Source organism: Quercus robur, chromosome 8 (genome assembly GCF_932294415.1).
Source record: "Quercus robur chromosome 8, dhQueRobu3.1, whole genome shotgun sequence".
NCBI lineage: Eukaryota > Viridiplantae > Streptophyta > Magnoliopsida > Fagales > Fagaceae > Quercus > Quercus robur.
The window spans coordinates 52,776,501-52,790,030 of NC_065541.1; the positions used below are offsets into that span (position 1 = coordinate 52,776,501).

At 34.6% G+C, this 13,530-nt stretch overlaps 1 protein-coding gene and 2 non-coding genes across 3 annotated transcripts; 2 read left to right on the forward strand and 1 right to left on the reverse strand.

Moving 5' to 3' along the window:
- Window positions 1-593: 593 nt before the first annotated feature.
- LOC126698012 (small nucleolar RNA Z199) lies at window positions 594-673 on the forward strand. Its single transcript, XR_007646374.1, has one exon. It is a non-coding gene; the product is annotated as a small nucleolar RNA Z199 (small nucleolar RNA).
- Window positions 674-1,032: 359 nt separating this feature from the next.
- Window positions 1,033-1,124, forward strand: LOC126698017 (small nucleolar RNA R64/Z200 family). Its single transcript, XR_007646378.1, has one exon. It is a non-coding gene; the product is annotated as a small nucleolar RNA R64/Z200 family (small nucleolar RNA).
- Window positions 1,125-2,079: 955 nt separating this feature from the next.
- On the reverse strand, window positions 2,080-9,357 carry LOC126696981 (uncharacterized). Its single transcript, XM_050393767.1, has 7 exons — window positions 9,190-9,357; window positions 7,639-7,975; window positions 7,459-7,552; window positions 6,970-7,091; window positions 6,657-6,806; window positions 3,187-3,285; window positions 2,080-2,441 (listed from the first exon to the last, which is right to left on the reverse strand). The coding sequence occupies exons 2-7, from the start codon at window positions 7,957-7,959 to the stop codon at window positions 2,400-2,402; spliced, it is 828 nt and encodes a 275-aa protein (XP_050249724.1). The 5' UTR covers window positions 7,960-7,975; window positions 9,190-9,357; the 3' UTR covers window positions 2,080-2,399.
- Between the last annotated feature and the right edge of the window lie 4,173 nt (window positions 9,358-13,530).

Sequence of the window (13,530 nt, forward strand, 5' to 3'; positions counted from 1 at the left end):
AAACCCACCCAAGACCCAACCTCTCTTCTTTCATCCCGAAGAGAGAGGACGAGGAGGGAAATAAGGACCTATGATCCAACTCCACTCCATTGTCATATTTACTTTAAAATAAACTTTTATTCCATAAGAAAAAAATCACATGACTGAATTTTAAGAGGAAAATTAAGAGACAATGTCTAAGGTACTGTATTTAAGTTTTGTCATTTTTTATTTTTTTTTATAACATAAAGGGCTTTCACCCTATAAGAGAACTAGATTTAGAGGCTTTTTATGGGCCAGGTTGACCCAAATGGGATGGTCTGAACATAAAACGAAAAGTTGGAAGTCCAAACCTGCACTAATGCAAACTATTAAAGCCCAGTTTAATCCAACAGTGTAAATTTAACTATGACTATAATACTATATCTCGATCTAGGCAAACCCCCTCGCTCTCAGCAGCGCCTATATATAAATTAGCTCTAAACCTCAACAGTCCTCTCCAACATCTCTCTCTCTCTCTCACTCTCTCACATTTAGGGTTTTGGTAGATATACTGATAATTGTGAATAATAGTGTTATACTGATTACGTTTATTGGGTCATGGGAACGAAGTGAAATCAGATGAGGATAGAAATAACTGCAACAAAATGATCGATTAATTTCGTGATTACTTGTATTTAAGTCTCTGATGATTTCTTTTCGTTCCACTCACTTTCTCTTTTCTTTTTAATATTTTTTTTTTTTTTTTTTTTGGTTCAGAATTGGTGGATCAATTACGAGATATGATGAGAAAAATATTGGTCCATGTTTCTGATTAACCATGACCGACAAACCCATTTAGCACACACTCTCTGATCTCTCTACAAGAACCTTCTTATTTCTGATATATGTTTTTACGTTTTAGATTTTTAGTGCTTCTATTATTGTTTTAAACCCTAACCTTTGTGATAAGCACATGGTTTTTAAGGAATCAAATTGGGACCTTTATGAAATACTTCAAGACAGATAATTTGGTGTGTTTGATATTGGTTTGGTTTGGTTTGTTTTGGTTTTGAGTTGCTGTGATGAATCATGAAACTATCACATGTCAGACTTCAGAGATCTTAAAAGATCTATGAGATTATATTCATGTTTCTGAGCAGATTATATATAACTGCTGGCACTGTTGTTCTGGCTGTCTATGTGAAGCTGACTACCATAGTTGCAACTTATTGACTTTTTGTATTGTCTAATTCAGTTGACAATGGCTTTCTTTCTCTCTTATAACAAGCAACATAAGAACCCAGAAGTCCATGGCCATAATGGCTCGGAACCAATCCTGTTCCTTCTGAATTAAGGTATATAGAGCATTCAAAAATAAAATAAAATAGGGAACCTATATTGTTCGCTACCCAGAAGTCCTCATATCCCATGGCCATAATGGCTTGGGACCAATCTTGTCACTTCTGAATTAAGGAATATAGAGCACTCAAAAATAAAATAAAATAGGGAATTAAGGTATCTAAGAAGCACATTTGAGTAAAACAGTTTCAATCTATATTGTTCACTCTTTAATCAATTTTTAGGGAGCGGAAATTGAACTTAAGATCTCTTGTACAATTACCGATTAAGCTAATTGAAACCCATAATTAGAGTTGATTTAGTTCTTTGAAACTCATTGAAAGTTTTGGTCTTGTACCTACTGGAGGAGGCTGAATTAGGAATTAAAGTTGCTACCTTTAGTTACGTAGTTGCGTATACCACTCTCAAAGGGTAATCTCCTCAATGATCAAATCAAGCTTCAATCCTAACACCAACATCCCATTCCATAAGCCCAAGTAATCAGCCATACGAAGATTTTGTTTACAATCAATCAGTCTGGCATGAAAATAAGTAAATTACCTCATGAGCAAGTTTTTAGAATTTTTTTTTTGTTCTAAAGAAATTGTCATATTCTTTCCACTTTGTGTTTGGATTTAGACTTGTAAGTTGTAAGGACTTCAACCTAGCGCAGTCTTAACTTAATTTCCTGTTGGGATTTTTCAGACCAGATCCATCATTCCAGCGGCTAGAGAATTGATTGATGCACTTGGAAGTTGGAAGGGAAAGTTAGATATCAGATGAGAATCATATGAATTATCTCTGCAATATTAAACCCAAATAACAAAACCAAACAGTAACCAAAAAAATTGTTCAGGAAAGTAAAAGCTCAATGGCTGAGGTTCAAAACAAAAATCTTGCTTAGAATTCCTATTGTAAATCTATACACATGGTAAGAAATGACACAACTGGATTGGTGATTATCTGATAATAATTTACCATATCCCTAAGCTTGTAGTTACAGATGAAGTAACAGCTAACGAGATTCACTTCCTTCTCCAGTTTGCTGATTGCCAAAATTTGGGATTTGCAAAGTAAGGATACTTGACAATTCAACGGCCTTAAGGGGAGGCATGAGACTTCTCTATAAGCAACTCGATTTTCTGGTCATGGAGTTAAGAAAGATGATGTAAGTATATGCTGGGAATTATGTAAACCAACAAAGAATTATTCAAAGCGGGAAAAAAAAAGTGTGTATATATATATAGAGACAGAGACAGAGACAGAGAGTGACTTTTAAGACCCCCAGTATATATATATATATATCTAAACAGTTACTGAACTTGGACAAATTAGAGAGATTGCTTGTGCACAATGTTCCAAAAGATGGAAGTTTGTGTCTGCAAACAAGATGAAATGGTGACATTTTTCTTCTGTATGGGATTTAAAATGGGGATAACATATAGTTGAGCACCATACATTCAAGATTGATAATTTATTATGAGGTAGCATCCCATCATAGATTATCCCTTTGGAATGCATCTTAACGTAAGTTCACATTTGATTTAAGGCCTTTTTCAGAGTTCCAAAACTTGTCCCCATTATGCAGAAAGAAAGCGCAAAGTGACTTGAACGGAGAAAGGGGGGTTGGACGATTTTTTGTCATAAATAAAAAGGTTCCGGTTGGGTGCCCTTAGGGCATTTGGTAATGGACCGTTTTAAGAAAGTTTTAATACTATTTTCATGGGAAATATAAAAAGTTGTCACAAAATTTAGTTACTTTTTTCTATTCCCATAAAAAATTTCTAAAAATTTCCTAAACCAATGTCTGTTAACTTTTACCATGAAAAATCCATTTGTTTTTATAAACTCCATACACCATGAAGAAAACAAGGAAAGGTATTTTACCTTTACTGATTTATTGACTTCTTCAAGTTTATTTAGCAGCAGTTCCCCAGTAAGTATGCCTCTGCGTTCCATTGAGGCATGGCGTGGTGAAGCTGTCATCTGAAAAAGTGTTTTTTTTTTGGTTAGTGGCATAAAGTGTAGTTTTCTAGAATGCATGAATCTGCATAAAAACAAAAAACTCAGTGGATAGAAAATAGTATCTTCAATATAGCATTCTTGACAGAAAAATTAGAAGAAATAAAAGAATGAAAAAACCCACAAACAAGCAACAGTATGGCGATGTGATATTAGTGTGCTTCTATTTTAATTGATGACTGATAGAGAAGAAAGATAAAAAAACAAGGTAATTTAACCATTACCTTGCAGATTCAGCTGAATAGAGGCAGAACCATTTTGATGCTTAGGGTTAGGCCAACAAATCTAAGAGTTGGCTCCTCAAAAATTTGAGCTAGTCCATCCCTCTCCTCCCACCTCAAAAGAAAGAGTTTTTAGATTTTATAGATTTATAGCTATAATGGACTTTCAGGCTGTCCTAGTGGCCCCCAGAAAATAAGAGTTTTCAGATTTTATATATTTATAGCTGCAATTGACTTTCAATTGCAAGAATTGACTTTTATGTGCATGTACGTGTGTTCCAACTCCTTCAAGTAAAAAATATCTAGCTTCGACCCATAGATTATTATTATTATTTTTTTTTTGATAACTAATAATATGCTTTTATCAAAAAAGACCACTCCATGAACAAGATGAACAAGGAGAAGCCAAAAGAATTACAAAGAATCAAAAATTATGTACACAAGCTTAGAGACTCTTTGAATTCAGCTATGGCACGGGACCAATCCAGCAAAGATCTACTAAACAAATCTAGCACTTGGGTACCAGTATGCTTCACATCCTCAAAAATATACCAATCACATTCTCTCCATAATATCCACATCAAATATAAGGGGACGATATTCCAGATATTTGAAGACTGCTTACAGACCCAATTCCTCTAGCCAGATAGAAGATCAATGACCTTTCCTAGTAATACCCAATCAATTCCAAAAGAATTGAAAACAAAACTCGACAACTCCCACACAACAGAACAATGAAAAAAAAAAAAAGATAAACTATCTCTCCACTACAACAGCACAGACAACACCAGCATACCAACGAATAACCTCTCTTGTTTTGTTTTATCATTTTTTTTCTTTAGACAAAACCTTTTTGAAAAATCACTCAAGCTACCAAGAAGTCACAAATTCGACAAGTTACTGAGAAACTAGAATAAGGTACTGATATGATTCTTGTTTTACATTTTCTGTTATTTGGTCTCCAAGCAATTTAATAATATATATTAAATGCCAACCAAATATATGAGCACAGCTACACTCAATACATTCGTTTCTCAGGAACCAAAGATAGGGGAAAATTTTCTACTTTCAAAACTGCCAGTCTTATCTTTTCTTTGATTCAGCGACTACAAACTAAGTCCACATCTATAGACCGAATGAAACACAAACTCAGCCCAGAAACAAACATTCCAAAAGCTTGCATGAAATTTTCTTTTAAAACCATTCTTACCACACCCCTTTTCTCATGTGTAGCATTTCTGATTTGAAACTAACCTTCCCTAGTTCAGAAGGTTAGTTCTAATCTCCTGGACTCAAACCAATCACTCCCTATTCATTACTATTGAGACTTCAGACATGTCTCAGAAGTCAGATATGGAACAGGATGTTTATGGGACACCCCAACCAGCATGCATACTACGATTCAAAGAATCCAAGAGGGAATAAGCCAAGAACTCTCACCCATCGCCACTGAAATTTCTATGAAGTTGATAAAAGAGTGAAACACCTCAATATGATCATATAATGTAGAATAAACAGATCCTGTGCTACTAAATCTTTAGAACATAATAGCTGACTAGAAACAAAATTTTCAAATGTCCACCATATGAGCAAGGAAATTGCATGAAAACCCTCATATAGGATTAAAGACTGCTTCCTCAGATCCTCAAGCACTAAATACCAGACTCTTTTACCATAAACATCGGTTCTGCTTCTGCACCAATCTTGATGTAACCATGGAAAATTAATTTGTGGCTACTTTGCAAATTAGTTTATTCAAGATTTATTTTATTGGACCCACATGTGAAGTCCAATTGTAGTAAAAGTCATGGGTTTTAAAAAGTTCAGATGTATCCTAGGGTTAAAACCTTCTTTTAATTTGGGTTTTTATTTAACAGTTATGGCCAATTTTGTATTTAGGTGTAAAACTTTAATTTCAACAATTTTGTAGACTAAAGAATATTTTGATAATTTTGTTGAGCCTAGAATAACTTATTAGATCCTAAGTATCTTAGGTTTTCTTACTTTGGGTCTAGATTAGTTGTTATTATTATCTTATTATGTTTTTCGTTTACTACTATTTGGAGTTCTCCTGGATTACCTAATACACGTTTTTGGCGAGTGGAATTGTGTATCCTTGGTTTACTCCCCACGATGGGTCCAAAGGGCCCTACCTTGGTGAAGTTACATGTCATAATTTTTTTTTTTTTTTTTTTAGTTTACTAGTCAAACTAAGAGTCCTAATATTTTACTAATACAAGAAAGACTATTTATATTTGTGTTCAATGTACTTAAAAGAATAAAAGGAGTTGATTTTGTTTTGATTCTTTTTTGGATAAGTTGGTATTTGTTTTGAGTATTGAAACATGTTGGCCTTATTATTCGTCCCTCTCTCTCTCTCTCTCTCTCTCTCTCTCTCTTGCGCATGGTTTGCACTACTGTTCATGCACACAATTCACAGTTTGTGGGCAGATTTGGTTTCCGTTTCTTCTTACCTCTTTTCAACCCCATAACAAATCTTTCTCTTCTCTACAAACACTATTTATTCTTGAACCCTAATCCTAACCCTTGCAAAAAATTTTAAACCTAGATCCATAAATCCTCCTAAACCTTAACCCACCACAAGCATTGTAGACAAATTCTCCAATTTGTCATACATCATATATAATCGCAACTACCAAAGCACACATTCAGGGATCAACCATGATAGCTCCATTCTCCAACCAACATGGGAGAAGGAAAAGAACTAATAATGAAAATGAGCTTCTCTGAGAGACCTTATAAAGCTTCATGCCCCCCATCTTGCAAGGTGATTTCAACCAATTTAAATCAGCTCAGGCTGACGTTGATTATGAACCGACCAAAACCTGAGTATCATGCTAGTCCAATAAAATTTTAAAGCAGTTGTGCTGTTACAAGCATTATTTGTAGCATTCAAGAGTGTTAAGAGTTTTGGTAGCACTGCAGTCATCAGGCCAAGAATTATTGAGTTGAAATGCCTTAAGTTTCTTTTCTTTTGCCTTCTCTGAAGAAGGGGGGGGGGGGATTGGATGTTGATTTTACCTCCAAGCGATTTTAAAAAGTGAGGAAAAATGAAAATGATGAATCTATGATCTTCAAGAGTTTAATAATTACCTTCCAATTTTTGGATGGAGATCTCAAAACAGCTGGTCCCTCAGACAAAGAACCCATACGACCCATGTTTTCCCCTTCAACGGTTAGAACCATAGGCTTCCAACCTCTACCAACATCTTGTATAACCTTTGAAGCTTCTGTTACAATGACCTGCAAGACATGCAATTCATTTAAGTTTTTTATCTATTAACTGTGCCCTTTTTAATAATGTGATACTAAACATCTGCAACCCATGAAACAGTGAATGTGAAGAATAGACTAGCAGTAGTCCAATGGATAACAAACTAGAAGAAGAAGAAAAATCTTAAACTACCTTTCTCAGAAGTCCAGGATTAGAAACCCCTTGAACCTGTAGTTCATCCACAGGTGCAGCTTTTCCCTGGGCTATACTTTCAACTCTAAAGGTATGGATTCCATATACTGATTGCAAGCAACCTATTGAGAATAGAATGTTAAAACACCATAAACCTCTTTCTAAATGAAGCATTTGTTATAGAAAATATATATTGCGCACCCAACAGACAAAAGAACCAAATCCATATGAGCTCATATAATCAAGATATTTATGCAGATGCCAATGATGAAAATGCAATTTTTTTAAAGGAAGAAAATTAGAGAATGGGTTAGTAAATCTCTCTCTCTCTCTCTCTCTCTCTCTCTCTCCTTAAGTACCTATCCTATCAGAAACTCTTCATGGGTACAGAATCAATATTAACAGAGAAGAACAGTATATGAATGTGATCTGAAATCGTTATTTTAGTAATCATATTACAGAAGCATCTGAAAAGGCTTGCACTGGTACCTTGTTCAATAATGATATCAATTACCATGGAAAGTGGAACATGCTTCTCGATTGTCACAGTGCCCCGAAAAGGTATATAAGAAGGCCTCGAGACCTTCATAGAGAGAAATGAAAAAATTACATCTACACTAATTTTTTCTTTAAAAAATAACGAGAGAACAATCCAAACAATTCACATACCTTGTAGACTATCTCACTAGGTGTAACATACAGTTTGCGTGAGGAAATATCCTTCTGAAGCACGTATCTCCTAATGGGCAGATATAGCAGCATAATGATGCCCACTCCCCAAGCTAAGACCAGCATCAGTGATATAGAAAGCCATATAACAGTGTCATACTTAACACTATTTCTTGCAAGTTCTTCAAAGGAAGCAAAGTACAGTATCTGTTCAGAACAATCTGCAGCTTCATCTACATATAACTCGGATTCAGGATCACTAAGTAGATGATCCTTTGATGACCTCCGTTCTGATAGACCATCCGTATGACCCATCAACATTTCTTCCAGCTCAAAACTAGATATTAAGAGACACAAAAATTCATTACTAAAACCAACAATAGTAATAATACCATAACCAATGCAACATTATTTTCCTTTTTAGGTGCAACATTTTAACCAACAAAGCAAATGATCAGTCCAATCAGTTGCTTATTCAAAATATTTTGCTGAGAAATCAAGCTGTCACATTACTAAATGCTAGCATATCAAGATTCGGAATGAGGTTTAAAGGCCCTACAATAATCAAATGCACCCACAAGTGACATATAAAACTGGATTCACAAGTTCTTTTGTTCACTCTTGGACCATAACTGCTCTCAGACAATATTATTAGTGAGAGTGAAAGAGATTGTATTTTAAGACATTTTGGTAGTACACTGCATACCATATCACCATTTCAAATCCAGAAAGAATCAGGCCATATTTGAGTGACTCAAGCCCTCATATTCTGTTCATACCACCCACATTCGCTCTTGAACCGTGAAATTAAGAATGAATATTAAAACAGAAAACAAAAACCTGAATGTTAATATTTTGGATTTTGGCTAAGCTGAAGTGATTTAAATTCATAAGCATAGCAGACATAACATGAAATGCCTTCCTTATTCTTGCCAATTTTTTTTTTTTTTTCTAAACCAGGCAAAACTCCTTCCTAATGCTTATCAAACAGTACATTACAAATTTGAGCAATCTCCCACCAGGTCTACAAACTAGTCAGAAACTTCCCTCTTGTTTTCATAAATTACACTATGCCCCCTGATAGAGCTGAGACTGATCTTTATTTTTTCCCCCTGATTTTCGTTGTCATCTAATCTTAAGAATACTTTGGATGAGATTTTTTATTTTTTATTTTTAAATTGTCACAGTTAGTAATGGCACATAGGTGATCTTAAGTCTTAACCCTATTAATACTACACTTGAGTGATTTCGCACCTTAGCGCTCCGTTTGGTTCTTGAGAAAATGAAAGAAGCAACAAGATCTATATTGATAGCTTCGAGTACCAACAGGCAGCTCAACTATCTTTGACAATTTCCTTTTTCTTCGGTTTTTCTCAGGAACCAAACAGAATGTGAATCGACTTTTTCAAAAAAAAAAAAGTCTTCAGTTACAAAAATTCGAAACAGATCAACTGGCAACTAATACTGAACAAGTAGGAATTTAAAATAGAGAGAGAGAGAGAGAGAGAGAGAGAGAGAGAGAGAGAGAGAGAGAAATGCTTAGAATTTTACCTGGAATAATGGCTACGAATATCAGAAATATGATTCTTTCGGTAATTTGATGAGGAAAACTGGAAGCTGGATAAAGTGATTTAAAGTAAACTACCAGTCCAATGGCTTTGGCTTTGGCTTTGGGGGGATTATTTTTCTAGTCTTATTAAAATAATGATTTTAGATTTTAGATCAGCTCAGGCTCGGTGGATCGCTATTCACTAGTAGTACTCACTGCCGCTACCTTTTACGTTAAAAACGGCTATTGGGCACGCGAGCAAAATGTCAAACACACAAAAAAAACAAAAAAAAAATGGTACAAATCCTGCAGGGTCTGAAATAATGTGAATAGTTTGGGCAGTGCCAAGCCTGTCATAGTACACGTGGCTTGTGAATCAATTGTGTAAATAAAATCTCACCGTATTTCTTCAACAAATTTGAATTGTGGCGTGCACAGTTTGTACAGATCTGAGCTTGTTGTAACTTGTAACTTCTGGTGTACTAGCATTTCAGCTTGTCCTGAAAACGAGTTTTAATACATGGCGATCCTTTATGATAATAACTTTTTATTATCAGTTGAAGATGTTAAGAAGATGTTAATTTGTTTTTGATGGAAGAGGGCAATAAATTTCAGATTTCTTATTCCATGATGAAAGACTTTAGGAGCTAAACTTACTAAAACCCACAATGAAACTTAAAAGATAAAAGTGACAATTCACCATAATTAAATTATAGTCATTTTTGCTAAGGACCTTAATAGCTCAATTGGCACATCCGCACATGTTGGTGTTTCTAAGGAAAACATCTAGAATTCAAATTCTTTCGCACTCAACTATAGAATTATACCCAAAAAAAAAAAAAAAAAAATTAACTATTCTTAATATATGGTATCCATATGATTAATACTCTTTTATTAATCTCAGTCCTTTCTTTGTGAATATAAACAAAATCTATTGCTAATTCATGTAATGTTTGAGAAATATATATACCAAAATCAAAATCGCACATTTTAAGTTTGGGTAAATTGTTGTTTTTATTTACTTTAAAAAAAAATTTAATCCTTAGACTTTAATATTGTCAAGTTAATCCTTTCTTCCATTACAGTCTATACAGTTCTTGTTAGGTACCGTAAACCAATTTTGTATCACATATGTGAATAGCGACAAATTTTATGAACAAAGGTAACCGTGAGGACCTTTGGAAATTGAGCCCCAAGCTATGGAGGTCGGGGTTTGATTTGCTTGGGATGTTGGTATAAGGGAAGTGATCCTTGAATGTGATTCCAAGATCATGTCTGATGCTCTCTCAGTTTATGCACATCACCTATGATTATCTCAAATATCTTAGTTGGGTATATCATCAACTCCAGGATTTTAGAGTAGCTCAAGTATTCCATGTGAGGTGTCAAGGTAATAAGCTAGCACATATTTTGGCTAAATATGCTAAAGATATAGTCAATAGTAGGGGTGTCCACGGGTCGGGCCGGGTCGGGTTTGTGCCCAACCCGGAACCGACCCGATTTAGTCGGGTGGATTAAAATTTGACCCGAAACCGACCCGGACGACTAGCCGGATTTTTCGGTTTGGGTCTTGTCGGTTTCGGGTTTCATCGCCGAAGCCGAAATCTGGCCAATCCGGCGAGATCTGGCCGAAATCTGGCCAGATTCGACGAGATCTGGCCTAGATTTCGTCGGATAACGTCGAGATCTCGCCGTCTTTGATCTCGTATGCTGAATATTTCGCCGGAAACGTTAAAGGTTTGGAGATTTGGTCTGGGTTGCTTAATATTTCGCCGGAAACGTTTAAAGGTATCGGAGATTGGTTTGGGTTGCGTAATATTTCGCCGGAAACGTTAAAGGTATCGGTTCGGGTCGAGTTTCACGGGTTTTGAAATGCAAAACCGCCAACCGACCTGCCGGGGGTCGGGTTTGACAGTTCGAAACCCGCGTCCGACCGCCGGAGTCGTCGGATCGGGTGGTGGTGGGTCGGAATCGGGCGGGTTGGCCGGGTTGAGCGGGTCACCGGGTCTGTTGGACACCCCTAGTCAATAGTGATAATTTTGTAACTTGGATAGAAGAAAATCCATCGTTGATTGAGTCGGCTATTACTCATGATGATAAAGTTACAAGTTTCCTATATATATATATATATATATAAAATAAATAAATAAATAAAAGGGTAGCTGTGAGGACCAAAACAAGAGTTACGTTGTGGTTTTCTCAAGTATGTTATTCCATGTAGAAATTTATCTTCATTTTATATGTACACACCTTTTTTTTTTTTTCTTTTTTATATATACAAGATAGAAATCATACTTTAGTCTAATCTAAATGTATATATGTGTGAAACTCTCTCTTAAAAACTTGAACCCCGATCCTTGCCCCCCACACCTCACGCCCCATAAGCACTTATACTTATGAAATGACTATCACGCCAAGGGTGCGCAAGTCAAGGGCGGACCTATGATTTCAAGCTAAGGGGGCCGAAGTATAAGAAAAAAAATCCAAATAGATATCCATATAGTACTAACAAACTATATATAAACCAAGATCAATACACAAAATCGTTGTTTCTTAATACATTAGATGCAATCATTTACCAACAAAGACAAAAAACACAAAATAATATTGTTTCTTAAGAGTATCAACTGTTGCAAAAAAAGCAAAAGAAAAAAATTATTTTCACAAACCAAAACTTACTTTTGCTACATAGCATTTGAAATGTCTCATACAATAGTGTTTTTGGTATTTGGTGTTTTAAATACTGTATATTTACCATTTAGAACATCTAATGCTAATACTCTAATATTGGGCTGACCGAGATTTTTTGTTTTAAAATTTTGTTTTTGTTAAGTTTTCTAGTTAGGCGGTTGCTAGTTGGGCAAGACTAATTAAAAGGGAAAGAGTCTAAGGGGGTGTTTGGTTTGTGTTTTCAAACATCAATTTTCAGTTTTTAAACAATATTACACGTATTTCTACATACTTTTTCACCCACACGTATTTCCACAAATGCTTTCAAACAACAATTTTCAGTTTTTAAACACATGTACCAAACGGATCCTAAGTTTTTGGAAGAGTAAGGCATAACTCTAAAAATAAATAAATAAATATATATATATATATAACTATTAAAAAGATTTTTTTTTCTTTCTTTGGGTTAGGGGGCCCAAATTTTCGTTTGCTTTTTTTTTTCTAGGGCTAGGGGGGCCCACCTGGGCCCCCCTTGTAGGTCTGTCCCTGGTGCGAGTGCGCAGTGGTTATACACACTTATGGTCTATTTGGATATCGCTTATTATTGAAAACTGAAAACACTGTAGAAAAATAATTTTTAAATGTGTGAATAGTGCCGTGAGACCCAATTTTAACTTAACATTTGGTTTTTCTGTATTTGCAGGTCCTGTGACCAGTGCACAGGACCCACAAAAAAAAACGCCTGACGCTCCAACTTTCATTTTTCTTGCAATCCAAACTTAGCCTTAAATTCCTATCATGTGATTCTTCATAAGTATAATAAAATTATTTTTATAAAACTTCGTGTTAGGTAAAACTATATCGCTTAAGTTTCAAGGTTTAAAATACTAGTCCAACCAAAATTTTGTTGTTGAAAGTTTAAAAAAAAATACCTAATTGACTTTTGTTATTTTAATTTTCTATCATAATTTTTTATTAGGTTACATCATGCTTGGATAACATTCTTGCATTCACGACTAGAATGTTGCACATCATACCACATAATTTCTCCATGCGACTAGGGAATTTTATATATATATTATTTTATTTTATTTTGTTTTTCAACTTTTATATTAATTTTTTATTTAGTTTTCAATACTATATTGTAATGTTAAATAGTAAATATAATATTGTGTAATACATTTTTTTTTTCGTGTTATTATTATTTTTTTTTGTGAGATATTATTGTATTTTTTTAAGTGATCTATTTTTAAAAACATTTTATTGGGAGAATGATAAAATAATAAATGTTGTTAACAACTTTTTATATTTCTTATGAAAGTAATGTCAAAACTTTCCTATTATGGTTTATTAACAACTGCTTTAAGGCATCCGTTAACATGACTTTTTTTTTAAACTCTTGGACCAAATAAACACTATCACCCACAATCGACGTGTAATCTTGCCATAATAATGCATTTTTAGATAACTAGGTAAGCATGCACAACAATTCCACTCAATTCTCCCAAATTGTTCGACTCGCCCCGACATTGCATGGATATGAAATTGATTTTCAAACAAATTGAGCAGGTTTAACTATTAAAGCAGTGGTTGAGTTCTTTTAAAACCACCAAAGACCCAATCCAACCTGTTATATATATATATATATATATATATATATATAGTGACATGAA